General features: G+C 48.1%; 1 protein-coding gene across 3 annotated transcripts in view; it reads left to right on the top strand.

The window, feature by feature from the left end:
• The window catches only part of CHST8 (carbohydrate sulfotransferase 8), a 128,448-nt gene that overhangs the window by 45,665 nt on the left and 61,473 nt on the right, over positions 1-21,310 (top strand). For 2 of the 3 annotated variants that reach the window (XM_032390601.1, XM_032390602.1), the window contains exon 2: positions 18,696-18,911. In XM_032390601.1, the coding sequence (XP_032246492.1) occupies positions 18,782-18,911 (130 nt within the window). In that variant the 5' untranslated portion in view covers positions 18,696-18,781. Of the gene's footprint in view, positions 1-14,734; positions 14,798-18,695; positions 18,912-21,310 lie in introns of those variants that run through there. The other variant, XM_032390604.1, reaches the window with a different exon arrangement.

The raw sequence follows: 21,310 nt of genomic DNA on the forward strand, positions 1-21,310 counted from the left end.
GAGATCTCTTCCAGGCCTCTCCCCTAGATTCTGGGGGGGTGTGCAGGTAATCTTTGGCATTCTTTGGCTTGTAGATCTCTGCCTTTACCCTCACGTGGCATTCTCCCTGTGTGCATGTCTGTTCAAATTTCCCCTTCTTATAACAACACTGGTCATATTAGGTTAGGGGTTCAGCCTACTCCAGTGTGACCTCTTCTTAGCTCGTTACCTCTGCGATAACCCTTTTCCCAAATGAGGTCATAGTCTGAGGTACTCGGGGTTAGGACTCCATCGTGTGAATTTGGCAGGGACAACACAGTTCAACCCATAACGGGTGCATAGGAGTGTGACTGTGCATGCGTGTGTGTATCCCGTGCCACTGCAGCGACTGTCCTCCAGGCAGGGGCAGATGTCCTGTGCTGGAAGCCCGTGTTTCTGCGTGAGCGCCATCCTGTTACAGAGCTGTAGGGAGCAGCTCCTGACCAGTGAGGCTGCTGCAGCCTCCCTCCACACCAGCTGACTCACAGGCTTTTTCTCCTCTCAGCTGCTTTTGCACAAAATTCCTTGAATCGTTTTTATCCAGAGGTCAGGTGCCTTTCTCCAGTCTGGGCGATGCTTTTCGTGGCCACAGTGGCAATGGGTGGACCCCTGGCCAAATCCAGCTTGTACATGAGTTTTGATTGGCTCGGGTAGGTTTGAAAAATGTGTGTTGCTTGCCAGTTTGAGAATCGAGAAATTTCAAGTTAAAAATCCAGGTTTCTAGGGTGCCCGGGTAGCTCAGTCCTTTAAACATCCGACTCTTGATTTCAGCTCAGGTCACGATCTCAGGGTCATGAGATCAAGCCCTGTGTTGGGTTCTCCCTGCTCAGCAGGGAATCTGCTTGAGATTCTCTCCCTCTCCCTCTACCCCTCCCCCCCAAATAAATAAATTTTAAAAAAATCTTTTTAAAAATCCAGGTTTCCAAATTGGAAGATCTGAAGACCTGAAGGCTATCAAGGGTCATTGGCTATGTCATTCTGAAAATAGTTTTCATTATAAAAGTGTCATATAGTTAGTATAGGAAATGGACTGCTTCCAACAGGTGTGTTCACTGAAGACCAATGATTGGCCACTCTGGATCTCATCATGAAAATGTGTATTTCTACCTGTGTCTTTCTCTTTGCAGCAGCCATGCAGGAAATTAGGGCTTAAGTGCCCCTTCACTGACACTATGACACAAGAGCATGGGTGGGACCTTCGTGGATGCCATTCTGCTGTAGGGTGCTCCCAGTCAGCTGAGTGCTGCCTACATCCTTGGCCCAGCAAACATACCATAGAATAGCATGTCCAGGGACTATAAAGACTTAGCACCTTTTTTATCTGTGTCCTTGAGGTCGAGAGATGAGAACTCAGGGACATGGGACAGCAGAAAAGTGGCTGAAGGTTCAGGGAAAGAAAAACCAGACTCCCTTTTGTGTTGTTCAAGGTAAGCAATGAAGTCAGCAAAACCGTTTGGAGATCAGAGCAAGACCACCTGTAGAGGAGTATGTGCCCTGCAGGGAGAGGACTGGGACCCAGTGGTCCACCTCACCCATCCTGAGCCTCTTCCCTCTACCCAAGGACAGCAGGAAAGAGCCCAGAGCTCTTTCCTCTACACTAGTCTCTCACCTGTGTTAGAGGAAAGCTCAGGGGCTTTGGGAACACACAGGAGGGTGCCTCAACTGGCCTGGGGGCCATCAGGGAATGGTGAGAAATGAGACTGAAGATAGGAGAGCAGCAGACACTGGATACTCAGTGGGCCTTGTGGGATATGCTAAGACATTCAAACTTGGACCACTGGGCAACTGGGGGCCCTCAGACCCTTTTGAACAAGGGGGTGGCAGCAACTGTCCTATGGGGATTGGAGTGGAGATAGGGTGCTGTCCAGGCCTCCGGTGCTGAATCAGCCTCACTGAGGGGCTGGAAAAAAAAAAGATGGACAGGAAATACACAAGAGGCCGAGTCTACAGCTGGAGTGGGTGGGCCCAAATTTCTGGCTTTCCAACACCCTGTGGTGAAAGAGCGGGAAGGCACTGGAGGGTCAGTGGGGTACTCGAAGCACAGGATGTCCGCTGGAGGGAGACATGAGGCAGAGCCTCATGGAGAAGACAGGCTCCTGTCTTATGCATAGCCACTCTTTAGAACTTCCAGGTTACTCACAGCTCTGGCCCCCTCCTGGCAGCCTGAGGGAGACCCAATTCTCCACAACCAGGATAGGGCCCAGATCGCTCTGCCATATTCTTAGTCTTTGAGCCCTCAGGATAGAACCAGGTGTTCTGAGGAGAGCTCCAGGGAAAATCATGCTGGACTAGTGAGGACCAAGAATGTGATGGCTAGCCATGGATCTTAAAGAGGCCAGCCCTCTCCCAAAGGGGATGGCCATGCATGCACACTGTGCGGACAGGGCACACCTGCTGGACTCCACATGACCTCAACCCAAAGGACTGAACTGGTCCCAGTGTGCATCCCTTCCCCTTCTCCCTCCTCTTCCTAGCTCTCTCCTTGCTCACCACACATTGCCCGAGCACCTACTCTGTGCCAGGCATTCTTGGCAGCTGGGAACACAAAGGCAAGTCCTCTGAGGCCTCCCTGTGCCAGCCACAAGGAGAGGGATTCCGTGGAAGAAAGCCAAACCTCCTTGCCATTCTCTCTTCTTCTGGAGTCTATGGATTGCCATTCACAGCTTGGAGGCAGCTACACACTGCCAGGGGCCAGGGCATTCTAGGTTTACTCATACACTCCTTTCTGTCCATATTATACCCCAACTTTCAATTCTGAGAAGTAAATATGCAATTTTTTCCTCCCTGTAATTTTCCCTGCTGTGGCTGTGGATGTCAAAGCAGCTGGAAAATGTGAATAGCTCAGTGCTTTCTAAAAGTAAAAGGAGGCTGTGTGGCATCATACATCGTCTTCTGCTCTTGGCAAGATCCAGCAGCTCTGCTGGGGGGGAGATGCTCTCCAGGCTGTACTGTCAGGGGAACTTTTAACCCAAATAATCGAAGGCCCCTGCCTTCGATTAGCAATGAGATAATCGCCAAGAACTAAGCATGTGTGTGCACACACGCATGCATGTTGCAGGGATGTTAGCAGAGGTGAGGTGAGGGTATCTGCTTATGCAGTCAGACTTTCCATGTGTTCCTCTGGAGACTTTCAGACCTTCATGTCTCAGTACCTGAAGGTCAGGACAGTCTGATCTATGCTTTTGTTTGGGAGAAGGCATGAATGGGGTGCGGAGAGGCAAGATTTAAGTTAGGCAGATCTGGGATGGCGTATGTGGAATGTAACCTTGGCCATGTTTAGTCTCTCTGGGTCTTAATTTCATTGTCTGTAAAATGGTGGTAGACTTGGAGATGTGCTGTCTAGATCCCCCTCTGGAAAGGACACACTGACCACCCACAGGACATGTGGTCAGGAGCCATCTCCCAGCTGTCAGCTCCTTCAGGATCTGCTTTGGCTGCAGCAAAGTGTCCTTTCTGGGGTCGTGCCTTTCCCTGGGCATGCCACATCCAGGGACTGAGTAGGGTGACGCATGAAGGTGCAGCCATTTCTGCCTGCTACAGGACACTCCCATGGGCTACACCTGCTTCAGTGCTCCCTGCGCAGCCTGGGTTGGACCTGCATCCCTGTCTAGCCTCTTCTGCTGGTTCTGGCTTCCTCCCTTTTCCCTTCACAGGTATTGATCCTGAATAAACGTTTTGCACCCTAAACTCCATTCCACATCTCCTTACAGAGAACCAAACCTGTATCAAATAGGGGTAATGATTTTACTTCAAGAGGTTATTGTTCAAAAGCTAAATGGGATGTTTATATAGTATCCAGCATGCTACCTGGAAGGGTAACAAAGCATGATATACATCTATGCCTTCTCCTTGCCCTAAAAACTATGACACTAAATCCCATCCAGGCCTTGAGCAGTCATTCATAGCCTATGCTCTGTAATATTGGCTTGGAGAAAGTGGCCCTGAAAGTCTGTGCTGCCTAAGTTTGAGGGCCTGGCAGAGGACTCTGGAGCCAGTCTTGTCCCTGTGAAGTTCATTATCCATGGATCACATCAGCCCTCTTCAGGGTTCCTCACTGAAAAGAAATTGGGCAAGCAAATGCTCTTTTATCATAATCACCATGTATCCACAGGGTAATTCATAAAAGAGCTGGAAATATATTGAAATTCAATATTGTTTGAGTCCAAATCAATATTAATAATTGTTTGCATTTTAAAGTGCAATTTGCAATTGAAAAATGCACAAAGATCAACCAGTAGTTGCTAACACATCAAATTTTCCTATTAAAGGCATAGTCCCTTAACTTTAAAATGTTTCTTATACAACAAAGGATGGCGCTGATCCATGAAAATGGTTATCTATTATTTACGTGCACAACATTAGAATTTGCTTCCATTATGCATGAGTTGAAAGGCCAGTTACTTTTAAGTTCTTGATTTTTAAGAAATTAAACCATTCATTTTGAGATAATTTTAGATTCATGTAACAGTTGTAAGAAATAATACAGAGTAATCTCAATGTGCCCTTTTTCCTGTTTCCCCCAGTACATCTTGTAAAACTATAGTATAATATCACAATGAGGATATTGACATTGATAGTCAAGATAGAGGACATCTCCATCACCACAAGGATCCCTCATGTTGCCCTTTTAAGTTCTTTAAAAATTGAAGATATTTATTTATTTATTTATTTATTTATTTATTTATTTAAGAGAGAGAGAGAGAGCAAGCATGTAAGTGGGGGGAGGGGCAGAGAGAGAATCTCAAGCAGACTCCCCGCGGAGCACAGAGTCCGACATGGGGCTCAGTCCCACGAACTATGAGATCGAGACCTGAGCTGAAACCAAGAGTCAGACGCTTAACTGGCTGAGCCATCCAGGTGCCCTCCCAGTTGAAGATTTTTGAATGACAGAGGTGACTGTGGATACATTGGGATCCCCATCATTAGCCCTATGGTTGATTTCTGCCTTGAAATGAATTCTATCACTAAATGAGGCATGGTCTCAGCGGGGCTCAGTGTAGATGTTGAAACAGAGAGCAATGGTCATGTAGGGAGGGAGTGGCCTCAGGGGGGACTCACCTCAGCCCAACAGGCCTCAGGGGAGCAAGGCTTTGTGGCTCAGAAAGAACCTGAGAACACAATTTCCAGTTTTACACTTGCATCGGAGGCCTTTGCTTCCTCCACAAGGACAGAGTTGTCTTAAAGGGAAAGAGCTTGACGGCTTTGGTCCGTAGGAGCCCAGCAGTGATCCAGATTTGTGGCAAGGGATGGGTGGCAGGTGTGCGTAAGGGATGTCTTAGCTGAAAGGCCTTCTGCTCTGCCTGAAAATGGCCTCGTGCAAATGAAATTCATGAAAACACCTTTCTGTTTGGACATTTGTCTCACACCAGACTGCAAGGAACTTGGGAACTCATCTACAATGGATATTTTCGGTGCAGGCTGATTCTGAGATTAGGAAATCAAGTCGTGAGGGTCCCACAGCTTTGAGGTACAGCCAGGCTAGAACCTGGGCTCCCCACTCTGAGCCTGGTGTCCATCTCATGACATCTGACTACTTTGTTCAGGATGCCTGGGCCACAAACCCAGCTCTCCTATGTCATGGTCACGTTTCACACGGGCATGAACTTGACCCCTCTCTGGTCCTCAGCTCCTGGACTCACTTGCAGTCATCTGTGTGATGAGAGAAACTAACAGGCAGAGGGTGGTTTCTGCTCAGTTTCAACCTTTAGTTTGCTTTTGTTGATTTTTTTTTTTTTTTACTGTGGTAAAATATATATAATATAAATTTACTGTTTTTTTAAAGTTTTTATTTATTTATTCATTTAAGTAATCTGTATACCCAACCTGGGGCTCTAACTCACAACTCCAAGATCAAGAGTCACATGCACCTTTGACTGAGCCAGCCATGCACCCCTAAAACATACGATTTTAATCATTTTAAGTCCAGAGGCATTAAATATATTCACACTGTTGTGCAGCCATCTTCAGAACCTCCTTCAACTTCCCCAGCTGAAACTCTGTACTCATTAATTAATAACGCCCTATCCCTCCTCCCCTGGTAACACAATTCTGCATCTGCCTCTGAATCTGACTGCATGGAATCATACAGTGTTTGTCCCACTGCGCCTGGCTAGTTTCACATAACACGATGTCCTCAGTGCTCATCCATTTTGTAGCATGTGTTGTGTTTGACTTGTTTGTGTGTTCATTTGTTTTGTTTTTAGATTCCACATGTAAGTGAAATCATACGGTATTTGTCTTTCTTAGTCTGAATTATTTCACTTAACATAATATCCTCTAGTTCCATCCCTGTTACAAATGGCAAGATCTCATTCTTTTTTATAGATGAATAACATTCCATTGTGTGCTTGTGTGTGTGTTTGTGTGTGTATACACAATATCTTTATCCATTCATCTATTGATGGACACTTGGGTTACTTCCATATCTTGGCTATTGCAAAAAATGCTGTCATGAACATAGGGATGCATATTATCTTTTTGAATGACTTGTTTTCATTTTCTTTGGGCAAATACCAAGAAGCAGAAGCTAGGTCATATAGTATTTCTAGTTTTAATTTTTTGAGGAAACTCCATACTGTTTCAAATAGTGGCTGCACCAATTTACATTCCCACCAACCGTGCATGAGGGTTCCTTTTTCTCCACATCCTTGCCAGCATTTGTTGTTTCTTGTGTTTTTTATTTTAGCCATTCTGACAGGTGTGAGGTGATATCTCATTATGGTTTTGATTTGCATTTCCCTGCTGATTACTGATGTTGAGCATCTTTTCATGTGTCTGTTGGCTATCTGTATGTCTTCTTTGGAAAAATGTCAATGCAGGTCCTCAGCCCATTTTTAAATTGAATTATTTGTGGGTTTTTGTATTGAGTTGTATGAGAGCTTTATACATTTTTGATACTAACCCCTTATCAGATATATCATTTGCAAATATCTTCTCTCATTCAGTAGGTTGCCTTTTCATTTTGTTGATGGTTTCCTTCATTGTATAAAAGCTTTTTCATTTGATGTAGTCCCAGTTGTTTGTTTTTGCTTTTGTTTCCTTTTGCCTGGGGAAACATATCTAGAAAAATATTGCTAAGCGGTGCCTAGGTGGCTCAGTTGGTTTAGCATCTGTCTTCGGCTCAGGTCATGGTGCCAGGGTCCTGGGATCGAGCCCCCACATCGGGCTCCCTGCTCAGCGGGGAATCTGCTTCTCCCTCTCCCTCTGCCACTTCCCCTGGTCATGCTCTCTCGCATGCTCTATCAAATAAATAAATATTTAAAAGAAAAATATTGCTAAGGCCAATGCCCAAGAATTTACTGCTTATGTTTTCTTTTAGGATTTTTATGGCTTCAGGTCTTACATTTAGGTCTTTAACCCATTTTGAGTTTATTTTTGTGTATAGTGAAAGTGGTCCAGTTTCATTCTTTTGCATGTAGCTCTCCAGTTGCCCCAACACCATTTACTGAAAGACGGTCTTTTTCCTGTTGTTTATTTTTGCCTTTTTTGTTGAAGATTAATTGACTATATAATTGTGGATTTATTTCTGGGCTCTCTATTTTGTTCTATTGATCTATGTGTCTATGTGCCAGAACGATCCTGTTTTGATTACTATAGCTTTGTAGTATAGTTTGGAATCTGGGATTGTGATACTTCCTGCTTTGTTCTTCTTGGCTTTGACTATTTGGGGTCTTTTGGGTTCCATATAAATTTTAGGATATTTGTTCTAGTTCTGTGAAAAATAATATTGGCATTTTGATAGGGATTGCATTGCATCTGTAAATTGCTTTGGGTAGTATGGACATTTTAACAACTTTAACTCTTCCAGTCCATAAGCATGGTATATCTTCCTATTTATCATTGTCAGTTTCTTTCATCAATGTCTCATAGTTTTTAGAATATAAGTCTTTCACCTTCTTGGTTAAATCTATTCCTAGGTATCCTATTCTTTTTGATGTAATTATAAATGGGATTGTTTTCTTAATTTTTCCTTCTGTGAGTTATAGTGTATAGAAACACTACAGATTTCTGTATCTTGATTTCATATCCAACACCTGTACTGAATTCCTTTATTAGATCTAATAATTTTTTGGTGGAGTCTTTAGGGTTCTATATGTATACTTCTATATATAGTATTGTCTGCATATCATTTGCAAATAGTGACATTTTGCTTCTTTCTCACCAATTTGGATGCTTTTTATTTCTTTTTCTTTCCAATTGCTGTGGCTTGGACTTCCGATACTAAGCTGAATAAAAGTGGCGAGAGGAGCATCCTTGTCTTGTTCCTGGTTTTAGAGGAAAAGCTTTTGGCTTTTCATCATTGAGTATGATGTTAGCTGTGGGTTTGACATATATGACTTTTATCATGCAAAGCTATGTTCTCTCTATACCCACTTTGTTGAGAGTTTATCGTGAATGAATGCTGAATTTTGTCAAATGATTTTTCTGCATCTCTTGAGATGATCATATGACTTTATCCTTCATTTTATGTTGTGTATTGTGTTGATTGATTTGTGAGTGTTGAACAACTATCCTGCATCCTTGGAATAAATCTCACTTGATATGTTGAATGATGCTTTTCATGCATTTTCGAATTCAGTATTTTGTTGAGGATTTTTGCATCTGTGTTCATCAGAGATATCGGTCTGTTATTTTTGTTGTTTGTCATGTCTTTGTCTGGCTTGGGTATCAGGGTAATGCTGTCCTCATAGAATTAATTTGGAAACATTTCTTCCTCTTCTATTTTTGGGAATAGTTTGAGAAGGATAGGTATTAACTCTTCCTTAATTGGTAAAATTCACCTGTGAAACCATCTGCTTCTGGACTTTTGCTTGTTGGGAGTTTTTTGATTACTTATTTAATTTCATTACTAGTAATTAGTTAAAATTCCTGTTTCTCCCTGATTCAGTTGTGGAAGATTGTATATGTCTAGCAGTCTATCCATCTGTTCTAAGTTGTCCAATTTGTTGGCATTTTTTTTTTTGTAGTAGTCCCTTATAATCCTTTGTATTTCTGTGCTCTCTGTTGTAACTTCTCTTTCATTTCTGATTTTATTTATGTTAGTCCTCTCTTTTTCTCAATGAGTCTAGTTAAAAGTTTATCAATTTTATCTTTTCAAAGAACCAGCTAATAGTTTCATTGATCTTCTCTATGGTTTGTTTGTTTGTTTTTTTGGTCTCTATTTCATTTATTACTGCTCTGTCTGATCTTTATTATTTCCTTCTTTCTACTGGGCTTTGTTTGTTCTTTTTCTAGTTCCTTTAGGTGTAAGGTTAGATTGTTTGAGATTCTTCTTGCTTTTTGAGGTAGGCCTATATCACTATAAACTGCCCTCTTAGAACTGCTTTTGCTGTGTCCCAGAGATTTTGAACCATTGTGTTTTCATTTTTATTGTCTCCATGTATTTTTTGTTTCCTCTTTGATCTATCAGTTGTTTAGTAGCATGTTGTTTAGCTTCCACACATCTGTGTTTTTTCCAGTTTTTTCTTGTAATTGATTTCTAGTTTTACACCATTGTAGTTGGAAAAGATGCTTGATATGATTTCAATCTTAAATTTATTGAGACCTGTTTTGTGGCCTAGCATATGATCTATCCTGGAAAATGTTTTATGTGCACTTGAAAGGAATGTATATTCTGCTGTTTTTAGATGGAATGTTCTGTATATATCTGTTAAACCCATCTGGTGTAATGTGTCATTCAAAACTGCTGTTCCCTTATTGATTTTCTGTCTAGATGATCTATCCACTGATGTAAGTGGGGTGTTAAAGTCCCCCACTATTATTGTATTACTCTCAATTTCTCTCTTTATGTCTGTTAATGTTTGCTTTATATATTTAGGTGCTCCTATGTTAGGTGCATAGATATTTCTAATTATTATATCCTCTTGTTGGATTGATCCTTTAATCATTATACAGTGCCCTTCTTTGTCTCTTGCTACAGTCTTTGTTATAAAGTCCATTTTGTGTGATTGTTTGCTACCCTTGCTTTTTTTTTTTTTGCTTCCATTTGCATGGAATATCTTTTTTTTCATCCCCTCAGTTTCAGTCTGTTTGTGTCCTAGGTCTGAAATGAGTCTCTTGTGGGCAGCATATAGATGGGTTTGTTTTTCTGTATATTTAGTCACCCTATGTCTTTTGATTGCAGCATTTAACCCAGTTACATTTAAAGTAATTATTGATAGGTATGTATTTATTGTCATTTGTTAATTATTTTTGTGATTGTTTTTATAGTTCTCTGTTCCTTTCTTCTTCTCTTGCTCTCTTCCCTTGTGTTTAATGACTTTTAGTATTATACTTGCATTCCTTTCTCTTCATTTTTGGTGTATCTATTATAGGTTTTTGGTTTCTGGTTATTATGAAGTTCATACATAACATCCTATGTATGTAGCAGTTTATATTAAGTTGATGGTCACTTAAGTTTGAACACATTCTAAAAGCACTAAATTTTTACTCCTCCCTCCACATTTTATATATATGATGTCATATTTTACATCTTTTTACTTTATGTATCCCTTGACTAATTTTTGTAGATATAGTTGATTTTACTGCTTTTATGTTTTAACCTTCATGCTAGCTTTATAAGTGATTGATCTGTTACCTTTACTGTATGTTTGCTTTTACCAGTTAAATTTTTTTCTTTTCATTAATTTCCTTACTTCTAGTTATGGGTCTTTTCTTTTACCTGAAGAATTCCCTTAAACATTTCTTATAGGGCCCAGTTTATTGGTGATGCACTCCTTTAACTTTTGTCTGGGAAACACTTTATCTCTCTTTCGATTCTGAACATTGCTGGGTAGAGTATTCTTGGTTATACGTTTCTTCCTTTCAATACTTGGAATACATCATGCCACTTCCTTCTGGCCTGCAAAGTTTCTGTTGAAAAATCAGCTGATAGCCTTATGGGGTTTCCCTTGTATGTAACTGTTTTTCTCTTGCTGCTTTTAAGGTTCTCTCTTTATCTTTAGTTTTTGCCATTTCAATTATTTTTTTTTTTAAAGATTTTATTTATTTATTTGAGAGAGAGAGAATGAGAGACAGAGAGCATGAGAGGGAGGAGGGTCAGAGGGAGAAGCAGACTCCCTGCCGAGCAGGGAGCCCGATGCGGGACTCGGTCCCGGGACTCCAGGATCATGACCTGAGCCGAAGGCAGTCGCTTAACCAACTGAGCCACCCAGGCGCCCTTGCCATTTCAATTATTATGTGTCTTGATGTGGACCTCCTTAGGTTCATCTTGTTTGGAGCTCTCTGGGATTCCTGGACCTAGATATCTGTTTCCTTCCCAGGTTAGGGAAGTTTTCAGTTATTATTGCTTCAAATAAGTTTCTATCCCCTTTTCTCTCTCTTCTCCATCTGGGACTCCTGTAATGTGAATGTTATTTTGCTTGATGTTGTCACAGAAGTCCCTTAACTTATTTTCATTTTTTTTTAAAAAGCTTTTTTCTTATTTCAGTTTAGTTGTTTTTTACTACCTTGACTTCCAGGTCACTGATCTGTTCTTCTGCATCCTCTAATTTGCTGTTGATTCTTCTAGTGTATTTTTCATTTCACTTATTGTATTCTTCAGCTCTGACTGGTTCTTTTTTTATACTTTCTATCTCTTTGTTAAAGTTCTTACTGAGTTCTTCCAGTCTTGTCTCGAGTCTGGTGAGTGTCTATAACCATTAATTTGAATTCTTTAGCAGATAGATTCCTTATCTGTCTTTTGTTTAGCTTGTTTTGTCTTGTTCTTGTGTTTGAATCATACACCTCTGCCTCCTCACTTTGTCTGACTCTGTGTTTGTTCTGTATGTATATATTTGGTGCTCCACTATGTGGGTTGGGAGCACCCGCCAGTTATTACTGGCCTGAGTGCTGAGGGTGCACTGGTGGGTGGAGCCAGTTCTCAGCCTGACTTGTCTGTAGGCGCACTGGTGGGCTGGGCTTGCCTCACATGCAGTTGGCTAAAAGGGCCAACTAGCTACAGCATGTGCTGGTTGGTAGGGCTCATTCCCCAACTCCCTGGGTCAGGATTTGTTCTGGAGATGTGCCAGTTCTGACCAGAGCTGCCTGTTGGGTATGGGAGCTGATAGTCACTCTGGCGGGGCATAGGTCCTGGCTTGGGCTGCCCAGTGTGGGAGCCACTTTGGAGGGGTGCCTGCTGGTGGGTTGGTTTGGGTGGGGCTAGTCTTCAGAGGAATTCTGGGGCAGAGCAAGGTAGATGGAGAGTGTCAGAACTGGCTCCCCCAAAAGCATCTGGCCAGGTAGAAGGAGGGCTAGAGAAAGAGCACCTGCCAACATTTCCCATTCCTGGAAAAAACTCCTGCAGATCCCTAAGCCTCCAACACATATCCTAGAATTAGTCAATAAATCCCCTTCATGTATACCCCAGACACTTTTTAAACTGCTGCTTCTGTGCTGGCTCTTGGGCCCAATGATATAGTGCACTGGCCCTTTAAGACTGGAGAATCAGTTTCCTATAAACCTCCAGTTCTTCCGAAGGTAAACCCCGCTGATTTTCAAAGCCAGACATCATGGGGGCTCATCTTCTCTGTGCAGGTCCTCAGGGCCAGGGATGCCTGGTGTGGGGCTGATCCTCTCACCCCTCCATGCCTGTGATGTCCCTCCTGCTTGTGGGTTGCCACGCCGAGGGTTTGGTTCCCGACTTTGTCTCTGCGCCTCCTACGCTTCTCAATATGGCCTTCTCTTAATGTCTTTAGCTCGGGAAGATCTGTTTAGCTAGTCTTCAGGTTGTTTTCAGAGTGAGCTGTCACACATGTAGTTGATGCCTCGGTATGTCCACAGGTGGAGGTGAACTTAGGAGCCTCCCTCTCCACTATCTTACCCCACTGTCCTCATTGACTTTGGATCAACACATTCAAACTTAAATTTCATGTAGGAGTTTTCTAGCATAATCCATTTTATGGTATCTAAATGACTTGTATATTTGTTTGTACTTATGTATATTAATACAGGTGTGTATATATGAATAGAGTCCCCATTTACCTCTATGAGTGTATTAGTCTTCAAGCCCCATGATTTGAAATCTGCCCTACCAGAATGAGGATACAAAAGAGGCATCCTCATGGTGAGTGTGTGTTGGGTATGTGGGAGCTGCCAGGTTCCAACAGGATCTCTAATGGAGCTCACTTCCTTGCCTCCTCTTTTCTCACAGGATTGGGCTACTCTTTGGACCTAATTCTACCCCAGACCTGATTAAAACAAACCCACAGCTCCCTGAAACATGCATGGCCTTTTAGAAATTCCAGGTTCGTGGACTGCCTCTCTGCAGAGGGCCCAGACATCTCCATCTGTTAACCCCTGCTCACACCACATGCAGCACAGGTTATGTTGATCACCTGCCCTGTGCCAGGCACTGTGCTAAGTGCTGGGAAGGCAAAGATGGGGAGCGGCTGTGACACTGCTCTCGGGGCTCCAAGAGTTTGAGGCAGGTGTGGGAACACTATCCACACAGTGGGATAAGGGCTGTTATCGAGATAACACATGCTCATGGGATTGGGGGTGCTGAATCCCCATCCCAGATTCTGCCAGGGTGGGACTCAGTTTCTCTCCTTGCAGAATTACTCTCCCCTACCCTGCCTCATAAAATGCCCTGAAAATGAAGTCCTGGGCAGAGATGGTATCCATGGTATGGTCCTACCCCTGAAAGCAATCAAGGGCATTATAGCTTATGGCACCTTGGCCAGGCTCTCAGGAACCCCTTACTGCAGCTGTGTGTTTGCAGGCTTCCCCTCAGCCTCTTTGTGTAAGCAATGGTGGGAAGCTGGGCTGTAGCCTAGTGGATCTGTGGGGACAAGGCTTCAGGGCTGTTTAAGCCTGATTTATGCCTTGACCTCTGCCTTGGGGCTCCCTTTCTTCCACCCAGCAGAAAGCATGGGGAATTGGAGGGAGTCCCTGCCTTGTAATGGGGAGGAGTATGGCAGGTGGGGCGTACCCATGCGGGCTAGGGTGTGCTGAAGGTGGGCCCTGGGCATTTCAGGACCCAGGTCAGCACTCTCCCACATCAGGCAGGGCAGGAGGCTGCAGCCCTGCCTCAGTGAGCACTTGCAGCCATTTGTCACCCTCGCAGAGCACTGCAACTTTATGCCTACGCATAAAAACTGGTGGGACTCATCCCAGAGTTTGCTGCTGCCGCCGCCACTGTTAAAACCGGTTTTAATTAGCTGCAAGATTTTAATGAGCTGAAATCAAGAAGAACCCCATCTCAGAAGCAAGCAGGAGCCACACACACTGAAGAACTTTTCTGACAAAACAGATGGAGGTGGTGTTCTCTGGGGACTGGGCTGTGTGCTCCGTTTCAGTGAGGAGCAAATGAGTTACTGAGGCCAGGAGGCTGAGCAGGGAAGGCGGGAGGTCAGCGCCGTCGCAGGAGCCTCGGCAGGGGCTGAGCAGAGGTGCAGCCCCCTTTGCCGCCACGGCGGAATGCTTGGTGCCGGATTCAAGGTGACGGCAGTGCCTGGCTCCATTCTCCTCAAGTTGCCATAGCAGCCTCTCTCCCGATGAGCAGCTCCTCCTGGAGCCCTCAGCCGGGAGGGACGTCATTGTTTGCTCCTGCCTGTGCAAGGAGGAAACTGGCTGGACAGAGAACTTTCTGGGGCCCGGGGTCCACACGCCAAGTGGGTGCTCCCATGGGCACATGGCCGGACGCCTCCAGCTGCCTCCAGTGGGGCACGGGAGTGGGTCCTTACAGCCAGAGGGGGTCCTCTGGGTGACTGGGGGAAGCATCCAGGCTTTGCAGCAGCTGCAGCCAAGCGTGACCTTGGAGCCATCCGTCCATCTGCCTGCCGGCCTGTCGCCACTGGAGGTGCGTGTGTTTTGGCTGAATTCCCAAGTCCTTGCTTGTGCCCTAAAGTGAATTTTCCCAAGAGACAAATTTTTAAATCAGATAAATAAGGAAATGGGAGGAATCCTTGGCTCTGACCTGTGTCCCAGGAGGTGTTTACAAGATTAATTGCATTTTTTTTTCTTACAGTAAAAATTGGTGATACCATTCAGGCCTCAGGGAGAACAAGCCACTGGGGAAACTAGGGCTTGTGAGGACAGGACCTTCTGGAAACTAAGTGGGCTGTTTATTTTTCTTGCCTTATTCCTCCTGGCTCTGCCCCCAGTTATTTGAATTTTCATATTGTCTGTTGGTCCTGGAAGGGAGGCAGGGAGGCGGGGTGGGGGGGCCCCTCTTGTCAGTGGAGCTGAGTGTGATGCAGCGTGCAGTGAGGATGCAACAGTCCCAAGTGGGAGCAGAGGCCTGTGAGTGTGTTTATGGGGCCCTGGGCAGCCTGGCCCCGGCCTGTGACAGATCATAGTGTCCACTCCCCGGGCAGCAGCTCGACTCCCAGGAGACAGAGACAAGCAGCCTTTGGACCAGCATCTCCCCGTTGCCTTGAAAATAACATGTGACTTTGAAGACAAGGACCCTCACAGGAACAATAGGGGATCAGATACACACACTCCCTGGAGTGTTGGGTGATCTCTTATCTACCCTCCACCTTTAAAGGACGGAGGTTCCTACGGGTTCTGTGATGTTGGCCCCCTCCTGAGGGGAACCCAGCCAGATTGCAAGCCAGTTACCCAGGATGGGAGGCATGCTCACCTTTTGATTCCATTTGCACATAGCAGGGAGTTGGCTGGTTAGGTGGTCTGCAGTGAGAACAAACACTAAGCCGGGGGCGGGGGGCATCCGAGGGGAAGGCTGGGGTCTGATACTTAGGAGGGTCAGGGAGAGCCATGCACGCCTCTAACACCAGCTTCCCTGGATGTGGAAAATGGAGATGGTGCTGTATTCTCTTGGGGGTCAACAAAAAGGAGCGTCTCTGAGACCAGACACTTAAATGGTTGATGCTCCTACTGCAGTGAAGGTGCAGGTCCTAGGGCTGGTTTTCTCCCCCCACCCCCAGATCTGGGGGCAAAGATGTGGTCCTCATCCTGGCTCCCAGGCACAGGGGCTAATGGAGCCTGGCTCCACCTGGGGGGTTGGGTTTGGGGAAGGTTCAGAAACAAGTGAGGACTGGTCATTGCTGCAGGACGGGGGAGGTCTGTACTGGCTTGGACGGTGACAGTAGAGAGGAGGGGACTGGATTGCACGTGCTTCTGAGCTCCCCCCCCCCTTTTTTCATCCAATAGAGCCTTTGGGCCGAGATCAGGTGGCACTTTATTAGCTGTTTTACTGGGCAGCGGTGGGCCGTAGCCATAAACTTGCTGCTCTCTTTCCCCTCCTTCCTCTCTCTTTCCGTCACCCTAGGTCAGACTCGCCTGCTGGCTTCATGTAGGCAGTGTGCGACCACCACAGCCCGCATATCAGGGCTTTGTGGCACTTTCTTTACAGCTGGGGCCTTGCTGGGGACTGTCGATGGTATGTGTGTGCTGTGTGTGCATACGTGTATGCGTGTTAGAGCCTGTGCGTCTGCTCTGGAAGGGCCCCGAGCTGCCTTCCCTGCTCCCTGTCTGAGGGTCTTGTCCCTGCTGAATCCATGTATGTGACACTCTTTCCACTCTCCTGACTCCTTTCCGTGACTGTCTAGGCACCCCTGGGGGTTAAGCCAACTGCTTTGGGGCAGGAGGGCCTCCGTGCCCCCCCCCCACCTTCCCTCAGACCTCGAGGCTGGCCCTGGAGACCCCTGCACACAACTCCTGTCATCATGGAGGGAAGGGCTTGGGAGACCGAAGGACACAGTGTTGAGAGTGACCTTGCCTTCAGTGGGGCCTGGTGCCTGCACTGCTGTGTCTGTGTCTTTGCAGGACGATGAGCCAGGCCCCCAGGACAGTCCCATCCCAGGCAGCCACGGAGGGAGAAGCCACAGGGCCCCACGAGAGACTTCAGGGTCTGAGCCTTTGGGGACATGTGGCTGCCTATTTTACCCTCTGCAAGCCCCGTGCAGGGGTGTCCCTGGCGATGGCAGGAGCAGCTGTCTTTCTTGGGGCGGGGGCCGTTGCAGTGAGGTCGGGGCCAATGGCAAACTGAGCCGGCTCGAGACAAAACAGCCCTGCTCCGTGCTGCCTCCCAAACATAAAAGCTGGGAGGTCGTGGGAACCACCTGCTCAGCACAGCCCAGAGAGCCCTGTGCTCAGGCGTGTTCCCGTGCATAGAGGCCTGGGGCAGGTTAATTAAAGTTAACTGAGTGAAAACATAATTACAGAGACTGCAGAGGGGAGAAACCCAAACCTGCAATTTAACACTCTTCAGCCCCAGAGCTTTGCTGAGAACAGTCTAGACCTTGGGAATTTTTGTCTGGGCTGGGGAGGGAATGACTGATCTTACCACTTCCTGCCTTGTGCCCCCCAGGAGCATGAGGACACAGAGGGACGGAAGCTGGGGCTTCCTCCCCCACGCCTGGGTGCCTGGTCAGGAATGGGTTCCCCGACCAAAGTACTATGCCCAAGGAGACCCCAGGCAGGGAAATGTCCTTGTGCCAAGCAGCGCATCTGGTCTGGGGTCCCAGCCACCCACCTGTGATCTCAGAGGCTGCTGGAAGCTGCCCACCTGGCCTCAACCTCCCTCAGTGCTGTCCTGTGTCAGAGCTGGGGAAGCTCCCGCAGGCCTTTTGGGTAGAGAGAGGGTGGTATCTCTGTGCCTGGACTAGTAGGAATGGGCGAAGCCAAGGGGACAAAGCGGCCTTCCTCTAAAAGGGGGAGTTCTGGAATCCCTGCCTATCTATCTGTGCAGATCCCTCTTCAGCGCCTGTCCCATTCCACCCATGCCTCACCCCACTGCAAGAACTTACATCCTTCCTATGAGCAAATGGCCTCGGGGTGCCCCCATCTTGACCCACATCTTGGCCCAGTTGGAGTCACTCATTGGTATTTGGGGTATTTGGCATTTCTTGCTCTGCCCTTCAGGAGGAACCAGGGTGAGGGGCAAGTCACCTGGGCATGCTCTGGGTCGGCAGTGACCAGAGCAGCAGGTGTCCATCCGCAGGAACACAAGGGATGCTGTCACCAGCCTCTGAGCCGGGGATCTGTCAAACGCAGGTCTGGCTACCTCAGCTCCAGGCCCGAGGGCCTCAAGAGTGGGAGTAGCTGTGATCTGTTCAGAGCTTTGGTCCCCCTGACGCAGCTGACTAGCCAGTGGGGTCTCTATTCCGCTAGCCCACCCATCTGTCAGGGAGACACAGCTCTGGCTGGAGAGAGGAGCCACCAGGTGGGGGATTCTCTGTCCCTGGTAGCCACTGGGCCTAGGAGACTCCTTCCCAAAGCATCTTGCTCTGTGGAGACACTTGTCCCCAACATCCTGTAGAGAGGAGCCAGGGCAGAGGGATCCAAGAACTTCTCTGTCCACCAGGCCAGTTGTAATGGACAAGGACCCAAGTTGGTGGGCCTGTACCTAGGTCCCCTATAGGGAGCACACTAGTTCTTCTGGAAGCTCGGAGGGCCTGGACAGTGCAGGGGATGTTACTGGCTGTGGGTCTCTGGGGCTCCACCCTGGGCTCCCCCAGGCAGAGTCCAGAGAGTGTCTGTCTCCGTGGTTTTTCTGGTGGTGCAAATACAGGAGCCCCTGTTGGGAAGCTGGTGTCCCAGCTACAGGTGGTGACTAGACTTCCCTCAGCCTCCTTGGGCTTGGAAAGGTGGAAGGGACATACCCGAGTAAGTTCTAGAGAATGGAGGGATCGGGGATTATGCTTGGTCACAGGCAGTGACTGGGGCCTCAGCCCGCACAGGATGTTGTGTGCCTCAGTGATGGACCCTCTTTCTCCCCATCTGCCCTGTAGGCCATGGCCTGATGGACGCTTGGTGTGGATGATGAGGGAAGAACGCACCTCCCACACCCGAGAGGTGACCCCGGAGCAAGCCCTGGATGACCCCGCGAGCCGGAACCATGCGGCTAGCCTGCATGTTCTCATCCATCCTGCTGTTTGGAGCCGCAGGCCTCCTCCTCTTCATCAGCCTGCAGGACCCCACGGAGCTCGCCCCTCGACAGCTGCCAGGTGAGCCCTTGCGCTCGGCCCTGGTGCCCGCTTGCCCCAGCTTTCTTGTCTGAAGTGGGGGCCTCCGTGGCTGCCCCGGGGCCAAGTCTGTGCCAAGAGCCTCGGCAGGCAGAGGAGGGGGCCTGGCCTTCTCCTGGCGGGCATCAGCCTCTGGCCTCTGACCTCTAGCCTGTGGTCTCTGGCCTGTGCCCTCCTCTTGAAATGATAGCCAGGCTCTCATCCACTTGTTGCCTTTGGTGAAGCTGAGGCTTAAGGAGGATTCTGCCATCTCTTGGGGCCTCTCCCACATGGTCTGGGGTATCAGAGGGTGAATGACTTCTCCTTGAGCCCATGCCCCCCCCCATGGGACTCTGCTTCTCTGCCAGCCCTGGGACCCCTCGAATCCAGGCCCTCTGGCCTGGGCAGAGGGGGTCAAGGTACCTCCTGCCTCTGCAAAGCTGAGATTGCTCCTGCTGGCCCCCACCTGCTGTCTGTATCCCACGTGTCCCTTGTGAGCCATGGAGGGAAACACCCTTCCTGACTTGCAGAGATCTGCTGAGGACAGGTGGGATCCAGCAAGGGGAAAGTGGGAAGGATGGTTCTGGAGCCTCAGGCAGGCAGAATATGGAGAGGGGGAGCTCAGGCAGAATGCCTGCTGCTGAGACACAGCCCCCACTCATCTCTCAGCAGTGGGCCTGGGGGCCTTTAGCGGGGAAGTCTGTGAAGACAACCATGAGCTCCAGGACATGGATAATATGGAGGAGTAGAGGCTGTGAGTTTAGGGAGAGAGATTCCTGCACCGTCCTACAGAAGAGCAGGGCCCAGCGTAAGGCACCTGGCCCTCAGGGAGGGGACCCCGGCTACTTGGGCCTGCAGCCCCCTCCCCAGCCCCACCCTCGGCTCTGGCTGGCTTAGTCATCCCACGCACAGACTGAAGGCCTGGAGACATCAGGTAGAAAGTCGGAAGGTGCACCGGGAGGCTGGAATGAGGCCCGTTGGCCTGGCAGCTCCTACCAGAGGCCCTGGGCAGGGAGGCCAATGAGTTCATTCTTTCATCAAGAATCAGCAAGAGGCAGCCAGGTGGTGGGACCCCAGGAGACAACAGGTGAGTCACTGGTACTGACTCACGCCTGGGCTGCCCGGGCCGGGCCCTCAGGGGTAGTGGCTGTCAGAGGTGGGTCTGGCTACTCCCTGGCTTCTGGAGAAGCAAGGATATGTGACTGAGCGGGCTCCTCTGTGGGGACTTTGCAGCCCCACGTGAGCTTTAGAGTGGCTGGCGGCCCTCTGTCAGCAGAACCCGACCCGTAGGGTAGGGCTGTCAGGCGGGCTGAGATTGCCACCGCCCCCCCCACCACTGTGCGGTGTCTGTGTGGAAATGAGGTCCTGAACAAGGGCCCTTAAATGTGGCTTGGGGTGAATGGTGTATCCTCGGGGTGACCCATGGCTCTTTGGTGCCCATTTTGGTGTGTGTGTGTGGCTGGGGCGCACGCCATGGGCAGAGGGTCCTTGTGTCCAGGGTCTGCGTTCCGTGGGACGAGCCTGGGAGAGAAGGCATGAGTCTGTGTCCGTCTGGGCAGGGGCCATGCACTCATCCGTGGTACACTGCAGGGACAGATGCTACATACGTGGGTAGAGTTGGGACCTGGAGGCCAGGACATGCGCCCCGCCATGCTGCAGTCGGCCAGCAAACCAGAGCGCTTGCGCTTCGTGTCTTCCTGCCCCTCACACCAGCCACTTGCCTCTGCACATGCGCCCCTGCCCAGCTGCCCCTGCGCATGCACATGTGGATCTTTTCCATTACCAGTAGGGCCAGACCCCACAGGACGGCTGGGACTTCTGGGGTGGAGTGGCGAGCTGGGGAAGGAGCTCCGAGCCTCCGAAGGGCATAGAGGATGACACGAAGCTTAGGCACATATCCCACTGCAGTGGGGACGGCGTGGGCCTGGCTGACCCATGCGATGGGCACGCTTGAGGCTTGAGCCGTGTTCTTCTGGCTGTAAATGGAGCCGGACCCCCTTCGCCACGTGGCCGGGGATGGGCAACCTTGACGTTCTACGTAAATCACATCGAACACAGTCATAAAACTTTAAGTAATGCTTATGTTACTTTCCCTGAGCAAAGTGTTCCTGACACAGGCTGTTTGTGTTGATTTGTTACTATTCATTTATTCTCTCCCTGTACTTCTCACAGCAGCCTAATTGTGATTCGGTACCAAGAAAGCAATATCAAAGTAATTTTCCACAACATTAGTTACAATTTTCTTCTGATCTTTCAAGTGAAACAATCCCATCCTGTTGGCTTCTTTGAGCATATAAACCTTGATTACATTTATCTGTTGGAAACCAGTGCTTACAAAGTGTATGTATCCAGTTGCATGGGTGGGTGGCCCCAAGGGCCTGGACAAGCCGCCTCGCTGTGGA

The sequence above is a fragment of the Phoca vitulina genome, unplaced genomic scaffold (genome assembly GCF_004348235.1).
Source record: "Phoca vitulina isolate PV1807 unplaced genomic scaffold, GSC_HSeal_1.0 scaffold58, whole genome shotgun sequence".
In the NCBI taxonomy this organism is placed as follows: domain Eukaryota; kingdom Metazoa; phylum Chordata; class Mammalia; order Carnivora; family Phocidae; genus Phoca; species Phoca vitulina.